Source organism: Notolepis coatsorum (assembly GCF_963971535.1).
Source record: "Notolepis coatsorum genome assembly, chromosome: 8".
NCBI classification, from domain to species: domain Eukaryota; kingdom Metazoa; phylum Chordata; class Actinopteri; order Aulopiformes; family Paralepididae; genus Notolepis; species Notolepis coatsorum.
Window position 1 is genome coordinate 148381340 of NC_140172.1, and position 10684 is coordinate 148392023.

Consider the following 10684-nt stretch of genomic DNA (forward strand, 5'->3'; position numbering starts at 1 on the left):
ATGAAAGATGGCAATGCCGGCGACCAATACTGATATTTATTAAATTATACTACTACTTTGCTTCACTGGACACCAAAGTCGTTCCTAAAACTCTTGGGGGTTAGACTCCCGGGACCTCGGTTCTCTTCAGACACCACAGCCTCCTGGAGGCCGTCACCACAGCTACGTCTAGCGGGTAGAGATGCTTGGCGGTGCGGCCGGCCTGGGGGCCAGACACCGTGTAGCGACCACACCCTGAGCCACTCTCACATCACAGGAAACAGCGCCGCGCGGGTTCGGGGAAAGTACATAGTCGGGCAAATAAAGGAGCTTTTTAAAGACTAAATTATACATGTGCTGTTTCTCCCCTGATGTCAAAGTGGGAGGCTGATTGCATGGACAGGTTTGAACTAGTTCCTTAAATTTTTTATATACACTATTTTATTTAATAATATTTTTTTTGTGTGCAGATTATGTCCTCCATATACTGTAAGGTTTAACAAGTATGAAATTAAATACCTGCTGCATTGTTGCTATGAGACGGTGTCTTGGTTGAGACCCCATCTTTAGCACCATGTTTATCTCTGCTGGCCTACAATCAAACCTTCTCGCCTGTGTCTCCCCTACTCTGTCTCCCTCTCAGCCTTCCTACTGTCTCAATAAAGAACCTTCTCTCCTGTGTCTCCTCTACTCTGTCTCCCTCTCAGCCTTCCTACTGTCTCAATAAAGAACCTTCTCTCCTGTGTCTCCTCTACTCTGTCTCCCTCTCAGCCTTCCTACTGTCTCAATAAAGAACCTTCTCTCCTGTGTCTCCTCTACTCTGTCTCCCTCTCAACCTTCCTACTGTCTCAATAAATAACCTTCTCTCCTGTGTCTCCTCTACTCTGTCTCCCTCTCAGCCTTCCTACTGTCTCCATAAAGAACCTTCTCTCCTGTGTCTCCTCTACTCTGTCTCCCTCTCAGCCTTCCTACTGTCTCAATAAAGAACCTTCTCTCCTGTGTCTCCTCTACTCTGTCTCCCTCTCAGCCTTCCTACTGTCTCAATAAAGAACCTTCTCTCCTGTGTCTCCTCTACTCTGTCTCCCTCTCAGCCTTCCTACTGTCTCCATAAAGAACCTTCTCTCCTGTGTCTCCTCTACTCTGTCTCCCTCTCAGCCTTCCTACTGTCTCAATAAAGAACCTTCTCTCCTGTGTCTCCTCTACTCTGTCTCCCTCTCAACCTTCCTACTGTCTCAATAAAGAACCTTCTCTCCTGTGTCTCCTCTACTCTGTCTCCCTCTCAGCCTTCTTACTGTCTAAATAAAGAACCTTCTCTCCTGTGTCTCCTCTACTCTGTCTCCCTCTCAACCTTCCTACTGTCTCAATAAATAACCTTCTCTTCTGTGTCTCCTCTACTCTGTCTCCCTCTCAGCCTTCCTACTGTCTCAATAAAGAACCTTCTCTCCTGTGTCTCCTCTACTCTGTCTCCCTCTCAGCCTTCCTACTGTCTCAATAAAGAACCTTCTCTCCTGTGTCTCCTCTACTCTGTCTCCCTCCCAGCCTGCCTACTGTCTCAATAAAGAACCTTCTCTCCTGTGTCTCCTCTACTCTGTCTCCCTCTCAACCTTCCTACTGTCTCAATAAATAACCTTCTCTTCTGTGTCTCCTCTACTCTGTCTCCCTCTCAGCCTTCCTACTGTCTCAATAAATAACATTCTCTCCTGTGTCTCCTCTACTCTGTCTCCCTCTCAGCCTTCCTACTGTCTCTATAAAGAACCTTCTCTCCTGTGTCTCCTCTACTCTGTCTCCCTCTCAGCCTGCCTACTGTCTCAATAAAGAACCTTCTCTCCTGTGTCTCCTCTACTCTGTCTCCATCTTAACCCTAACTGCCTCACTCCCTCAATCTCTCCATCACTCACTCACTCACTCACTCACTCACTCACTCACTCACTCACTCACTCACTCACTCACTCACTCACCTCACTCACTCACTCACTCACTCACTCACTCACTCACTCACTCACTCACTCACTCACTCACTCACTCACTCACTCACTCACTCACTCACTCACTCACTCACTCACTCACTCACAGTTAGCCACTCTGCCCCTAGTTGCAGCTAACAGGCATGTCACTTACTGTAAGATCAATGTCATGTCATGATGTCTATGACACGGTGTGTCCTTGTTTAAAAAATAACTCAGGCCAGAAATGTCAAACTACAAAGAAAAATAAGTGTCCTCATAAAATACACCAGTACTACACCCAACCACCACAGAGAGGGATCACTACTAACTAACTACACCCAACCACCACAGAGAGGGATCACTACTAACTACACCCAACCACCACAGAGAGGGATCACTACTAACTAACTACACCCAACCACCACAGAGAGGGATCACTACTAACTAACTACACCCAACCACCACAGAGAGGGATCACTACTAACTACACCCAACCACCACAGAGAGGGATCACTACTAACTAACTACACCCAACCACCACAGAGAGGGATCACTACTAACTAAACCCAACCACCACAGAGAGGGATCACTACTAACTACACCCAACCACCACAGAGAGGGATCACTCCTAACTAACTACACCCAACCACCACAGAGAGGGATCACTACTAACTACACCCAACCACCACAGAGAGGGAGAACAGACCTGGCCTGGCGGAACCTTCAGAGCCGTTTTCTCGGTACTTCGGACCCTCCTGAAAGACTCTGTTTAGGTTCTTGCCTGGGTTCTCTGTTGGGAAGACAAGTGGCGTCAGATACGAGGTAAGTCTCAGCACCCTGGACTAGAGAGCTGTCAGCAGCCTGGACTAGAGAGCTGTCAGCACCCTGGACTAGAGATACGAGCTGTCAGCACCCTGGACTAGAGATACGAGCTGTCAGCACCCTGGACTATAGAGCTGTCAGCACCCTGGACTAGAGATACGAGCTGTCAGCACCCTGGACTATAGAGCTGTCAGCACCCATCTTACTGAAGACCTTACTGAAGACTAGGGGTGGGAATCACCAGAGGCCTCACGATACGATATTATCACAATACTTAAGTCAAGATACGATAGTATTGCGATCGCATTGCCATATTAATATTGCGATATATTGCGATTTATTACCTTTTTTCAACTGCAAAGTAAACGTTTTGTCAACATGGTTTATCTAATAAAATAAAGTTTTCAGTCTGTTCATCTCACTTCAATCATTTCTATTGCAGCAAATGGGATTTTCTCAAGCAGACAGATGTCAACACTGTAATCTGTGTTGCATGTACCTGACAAACTGTTTGTATTACAGTCATGTTCCAACTTAACTGAATGCACACGTGTGCGTGTGTGTGTGGACTACTGTACTATTACAGGTATTGAAATGAACAATGCAACTTCCTTATACAAAAAAAAAGACTTCCTACTGTCTCAATAAAGAACCTTCTCTCCTGTGTCTCCCCTACTCTGTCTCCCTCTCAGCCTTCCTACTGTCTCAATAAAGAACCTTCTCTCCTGTGTCTCCTCTACTCTGTCTCCCTCTCAGCCTTCCTACTGTCTCAATAAATAACCTTCTCTCCTGTGTCTCCTCTACTCTGTCTCCCTCTCAGCCTTCCTACTGTCTCAATAAAGAATCTTCTCTCTTGTGTCTCCCCTACTCTGTCTCCCTCTCAGCCTTCCTACTGTCTCAATAAAGAACCTTCTCTCCTGTGTCTCCCCTACTCCGTCTCCCTCTCAGCCGTCCTACTGTCTCAATAAAGAATCTTCTCTCTTGTGTCTCCTCTACTCTGTCTCACTGTCAGACTTCCTACTGTCTCAATAAAGAATCTTCTCTCTTGTGTCTCACTGTCAGACTTCCTACTGTCTCAATAACGAATCTTCTCTCTTGTGTCTCACTGTCAGCCTTCCTACTGTCTCAATAAAGAACCTTCTCTACTCTGTCTCCCTCTCAGCCTTCCTACTGTCTCAATAAAGAACCTTCTCTCCTGTGTCTCCCCTACTCTGTCTCCCTCTCAGCCTTCCTACTGTCTCAATAAAGAACCTTCTCTCATGTGTCTCTCTGTCAAACTTCCTACTGTCTTAGTAAAGAACCTTCTCTCCTGTGTCTCCCTCTCAGCCTTCATACTGTCTCAATAAAGAACCTTCTCTCATGTGTCTCTCTGTCAAACTTCCTACTGTCTTAGTAAAGAACCTTCTCTCCTGTGTCTCCCTCTCAGCCTTCATACTGTCTCAATAAAGAACCTTCTCTCCTGTGTCTCCCTCTCAGCCTTCATACTGTCTCAATAAAGAACCTTCTCTCCTGTGTCTCCCTCTCAGCCTTCATACTGTCTCAATAAAGAACCTTCTCTCCTGTGTCTCCCTCTCAGCCTTCATACTGTCTCAATAAAGAACCTTCTCTCCTGTGTCTCCCTCTCAGCCTTCCTACTGTCTCAATGAAGAACCTTCTCGCCTGTGTCTCCTCTACTCTGTCTCTTACTTGACGTCCTTGTATCGATACAGTATCGCCACGCAAAGTATCGCGATACTACTAAAGACCTTACCGAAGACCTTACTGAAGACCTTACTGAAGTTTACTTTATTTTTCGGTTTACGTGAAATTCTGGAGTTCTGGTTTTGCAGCATAGCCAACGACCCTGGACTAGAAGGTAGATTGATAGAACAGTGTGTCTCAAAATGCGATTCAGTAAGGAAGGCTGAGAGTGAGACAGAGTAGGGATATATGTGGGGTATACATAGTACTGTGTATGTGTCATAGTAAATAGTACATAGTACTGTGTATGTGTCATAGTAAATAGTACATAGTACTGTGTATGTGTCATAATATATAGTACATAGCACAGTAGTTATGCATCATAATATATAGTATATATAGCTGTATATGTGTCATAATATATAGTATATATAGCTGTTTATGTGTCATAGTACCATATTGTGCCGAATATAAGAAAAAAGGGGCGTTATTATTTTGGGGGTCTAGGCTTTTAAATGTCATTATACATTCACAACAACAGATCGCGCCAAATGAGTTCCCCAAGCAAGCCACCATCTTTCTCTCTGTATCTCCCTCTCACACATGCACACGCGCACGCACACACACACACACACACACACACACACACACACACACACACACACACACACACACACACACACACACACACACACACACACACACACACACACACACACACACACACACACACAGATGATGGAGAAACACAGCGACCGGCCGAAGTAGCTCAAAAGTCTGGCAAGTTAACCATGTTAACCATCGACTAAGCAGAGTCAGCAAACAACTGTTGAGCAGCCAAGAAATATGATGTTACAGAGTGTCATGTTAGAAGATGATGAGAAATATGATGTTACAGAGTGTCATGTTAGAAGATGATGATAAATATGATGTTACAGAGTGTCATGTTAGAAGATGATGATAAATATGATGTTACAGAGTGTCATGTTAGAAGATGATGAGAAATATGATGTTACAGAGTGTCATGTTAGAAGATGATCAGAAATATGATGTTACAGAGTGTCATGTTAGAAGATGATGAGAAATATGATGTTACAGAGTGTCATGTTAGAAGATGATGATAAATATGATGTTACAGAGTGTCATGTTAGAAGATGATCAGAAATATGATGTTACAGAGTGTCATGTTAGAAGATGATCAGAAATATGATGTTACAGAGTGTCATGTTAGAAGATGATGAGAAATATGATGTTACAGAGTGTCATGTTAGAAGATGATGAGAAATATGATGTTACAGAGTGTCATGTTAGAAGATGATGAGAAATATGATGTTACAGAGTGTCATGTTAGAAGATGATCAGAAATATGATGTTACAGAGTGTCATGTTAGAAGATGATCAGAAATATGATGTTACAGAGTGTCATGTTAGAAGATGATCAGAAATATGATGTTACAGAGTGTCATGTTAGAAGATGATGATAAATATGATGTTACAGAGTGTCATGTTAGAAGATGATGATAAATATGATGTTACAGAGTGTCATGTTAGAAGATGATGATAAATATGATGTTACAGAGTGTCATGTTAGAAGATGATGATAAATATGATGTTACAGAGTGTCATGTTAGAAGATGATGAGAAATATGATGTTACAGAGTGTCATGTTAGAAGATGATGATAAATATGATGTTACAGAGTGTCATGTTAGAAGATGATGATAAATATGATGTTACAGAGTGTCATGTTAGAAGATGATGAGAAATATGATGTTACAGAGTGTCATGTTAGAAGATGATCAGAAATATGATGTTACAGAGTGTCATGTTAGAAGATGATGATAAATATGATGTTACAGAGTGTCATGTTAGAAGATGATGATAAATATGATGTTACAGAGTGTCATGTTAGAAGATGATGAGAAATATGATGTTACAGAGTGTCATGTTAGAAGATGATGATAAATATGATGTTACAGAGTGTCATGTTAGAAGATGATGAGAAATATGATGTTACAGAGTGTCATGTTAGAAGATGATGATAAATATGATGTTACAGAGTGTCATGTTAGAAGATGATGATAAATATGATGTTACAGAGTGTCATGTTAGAAGATGATGATAAATATGATGTTACAGAGTGTCATGTTAGAAGATGATGATAAATATGATGTTACAGAGTGTCATGTTAGAAGATGATGAGAAATATGATGTTACAGAGTGTCATGTTAGAAGATGATGATAAATATGATGTTACAGAGTGTCATGTTAGAAGATGATGAGAAATATGATGTTACAGAGTGTCATGTTAGAAGATGATGAGAAATATGATGTTACAGAGTGTCATGTTAGAAGATGATGATAAATATGATGTTACAGAGTGTCATGTTAGAAGATGATCAGAAATATGATGTTACAGAGTGTCATGTTAGAAGATGATGATAAATATGATGTTACAGAGTGTCATGTTAGAAGATGATGATAAATATGATGTTACAGAGTGTCATGTTAGAAGATGATCAGAAATATGATGTTACAGAGTGTCATGTTAGAAGATGATGATAAATATGATGTTACAGAGTGTCATGTTAGAAGATGATGAGAAATATGATGTTACAGAGTGTCATGTTAGAAGATGATCAGAAATATGATGTTACAGAGTGTCATGTTAGAAGATGATGATAAATATGATGTTACAGAGTGTCATGTTAGAAGATGATCAGAAATATGATGTTACAGAGTGTCATGTTAGAAGATGATCAGAAATATGATGTTACAGAGTGTCATGTTAGAAGATGATGATAAATATGATGTTACAGAGTGTCATGTTAGAAGATGATGATAAATATGATGTTACAGAGTGTCATGTTAGAAGATGATCAGAAATATGATGTTACAGAGTGTCATGTTAGAAGATGATGATAAATATGATGTTACAGAGTGTCATGTTAGAAGATGATGATAAATATGATGTTACAGAGTGTCATGTTAGAAGATGATGAGAAATATGATGTTACAGAGTGTCATGTTAGAAGATGATGATAAATATGATGTTACAGAGTGTCATGTTAGAAGATGATGATAAATATGATGTTACAGAGTGTCATGTTAGAAGATGGCGAGCTCAAAAGAGACTGCCTTAGAAAAGACGTTAACCAAAAGATGTTAAAAACAACAGCCGATTGTTTTATTCCATGTATTATTTTTTCCCTGTTTTTTTTTTAATAAAATATGATGTTACAGAGTGTCATGTTAGAAGATGATGATAAATATGATGTTACAGAGTGTCATGTTAGAAGATGATGATAAATATGATGTTACAGAGTGTCATGTTAGAAGATGATGATAAATATGATGTTACAGAGTGTCATGTTAGAAGATGATGATAAATATGATGTTACAGAGTGTCATGTTAGAAGATGATCAGAAATATGATGTTACAGAGTGTCATGTTAGAAGATGATGATAAATATGATGTTACAGAGTGTCATGTTAGAAGATGATGATAAATATGATGTTACAGAGTGTCATGTTAGAAGATGATCAGAAATATGATGTTACAGAGTGTCATGTTAGAAGATGATGAGAAATATGATGTTACAGAGTGTCATGTTAGAAGATGATGATAAATATGATGTTACAGAGTGTCATGTTAGAAGATGATCAGAAATATGATGTTACAGAGTGTCATGTTAGAAGATGATGATAAATATGATGTTACAGAGTGTCATGTTAGAAGATGATGATAAATATGATGTTACAGAGTGTCATGTTAGAAGATGATGATAAATATGATGTTACAGAGTGTCATGTTAGAAGATGATGATAAATATGATGTTACAGAGTGTCATGTTAGAAGATGATGAGAAATATGATGTTACAGAGTGTCATGTTAGAAGATGATGATAAATATGATGTTACAGAGTGTCATGTTAGAAGATGATGATAAATATGATGTTACAGAGTGTCATGTTAGAAGATGATCAGAAATATGATGTTACAGAGTGTCATGTTAGAAGATGATCAGAAATATGATGTTACAGAGTGTCATGTTAGAAGATGATGATAAATATGATGTTACAGAGTGTCATGTTAGAAGATGATGATAAATATGATGTTACAGAGTGTCATGTTAGAAGATGATGATAAATATGATGTTACAGAGTGTCATGTTAGAAGATGATCAGAAATATGATGTTACAGAGTGTCATGTTAGAAGATGATGATAAATATGATGTTACAGAGTGTCATGTTAGAAGATGATGATAAATATGATGTTACAGAGTGTCATGTTAGAAGATGATGATAAATATGATGTTACAGAGTGTCATGTTAGAAGATGATCAGAAATATGATGTTACAGAGTGTCATGTTAGAAGATGATCAGAAATATGATGTTACAGAGTGTCATGTTAGAAGATGATGATAAATATGATGTTACAGAGTGTCATGTTAGAAGATGGCGAGCTCAAAAGAGACTGCCTTAGAAAAGACGTTAACCAAAAGATGTTAAAAACAACAGCCGATTGTTTTATTCCATGTATTATTTTTTCCCTGTTTTTTTTTTAATAAAATATGATGTTACAGAGTGTCATGTTAGAAGATGATGATAAATATGATGTTACAGAGTGTCATGTTAGAAGATGATGATAAATATGATGTTACAGAGTGTCATGTTAGAAGATGATGATAAATATGATGTTACAGAGTGTCATGTTAGAAGATGATCAGAAATATGATGTTACAGAGTGTCATGTTAGAAGATGATGATAAATATGATGTTACAGAGTGTCATGTTAGAAGATGATGATAAATATGATGTTACAGAGTGTCATGTTAGAAGATGATGATAAATATGATGTTACAGAGTGTCATGTTAGAAGATGATGATAAATATGATGTTACAGAGTGTCATGTTAGAAGATGATGATAAATATGATGTTACAGAGTGTCATGTTAGAAGATGATGATAAATATGATGTTACAGAGTGTCATGTTAGAAGATGATCAGAAATATGATGTTACAGAGTGTCATGTTAGAAGATGATGATAAATATGATGTTACAGAGTGTCATGTTAGAAGATGATGAGAAATATGATGTTACAGAGTGTCATGTTAGAAGATGGCGAGCTCAAAAGAGACTGCCTTAGAAAAGACGTTAACCAAAAGATGTTAAAAACAACAGCCGATTGTTTTATTCCATGTATTATTTTTTCCCTGTTTTTTTTTTAATAAAATATGACTTTACCAAAAGATGATGAAAAATAACAGTCTACATTGCATAAAACAATGTCTTATTATCATTATTCTCAAATAAAAGTGGCTTAATAATGACTGAACTGTCCTGGAGCACAGGAAGAACATACTGACTGAACTGTCCTGGGGCACAGGAAGAACATACTGACTGAACTGTCCTGGGGCACAGGAAGAACATACTGACTGAACTGTCCTGGGGCACAGGAAGAACATACTGACTGAACTGTCCTGGGGCACAGGAAGAACATACTGACTGAACTGTCCTGGGGCACAGGAAGAACATACTGACTGAACTGTCCTGGGGCACAGGAAGAACATACTGACTGAACTGTCCTGGGGCACAGGAAGAACATACTGACTGAACTGTCCTGAGACACAGGAAGAACATACTGACTGAACTGTCCTGGGGCACAGGAAGAACATACTGACTGAACTGAGACACAGGAAGAACATAATGTGAATTCTTAAACATTTGAGTAGTATTCCCATTTAATGGCTCTACATCAAGCTCTGTGGTAGTTCACTGTGACGTAACACACACCAGATGTGACTCTAGTATAAATCTGGTATTACTTGCAGTAAACCAACAGAACAGACACTGACTAGACCATATCTGCACACGTGCTTCTATGTTGGCCAGACGGCCGCTAACAGCAGGCTGTAATCTAAAATGTTATAGGATGTGTTTAACCCAGACCCTATCTCAATATTCTAAATATCTAATACTCTGCATGATAGCATGTACAATAATGCTGTATATACCGTATATATATATATTTATTCTTACCGTACATATATATATATATATATATATATATATATATATATATATATATATATATATATATATATATATATATATATATATATATATATATATATAAAAATAAAATACATTTAATTTATATAACACACTTTAAAACCACTTCTTTAGTAGAACATATGAAACATCTCTAACTACTCTCTATATATATAACTCTATGAAGACATCTCTAACGATT

General features: G+C 38.7%; 1 protein-coding gene across 1 annotated transcript in view; it reads right to left on the bottom strand.

Moving 5' to 3' along the window:
• The window catches only part of cux1a (cut-like homeobox 1a), a gene marked incomplete at its 5' end in the record, with an annotated part of 168706 nt that overhangs the window by 69864 nt on the left and 88158 nt on the right, over nucleotides 1–10684 (bottom strand). Inside the window, 1 exon segment of the mRNA XM_084320602.1 lies at nucleotides 2632–2715. Within this exon segment, the coding sequence (XP_084176728.1) occupies nucleotides 2632–2715 (84 nt within the window).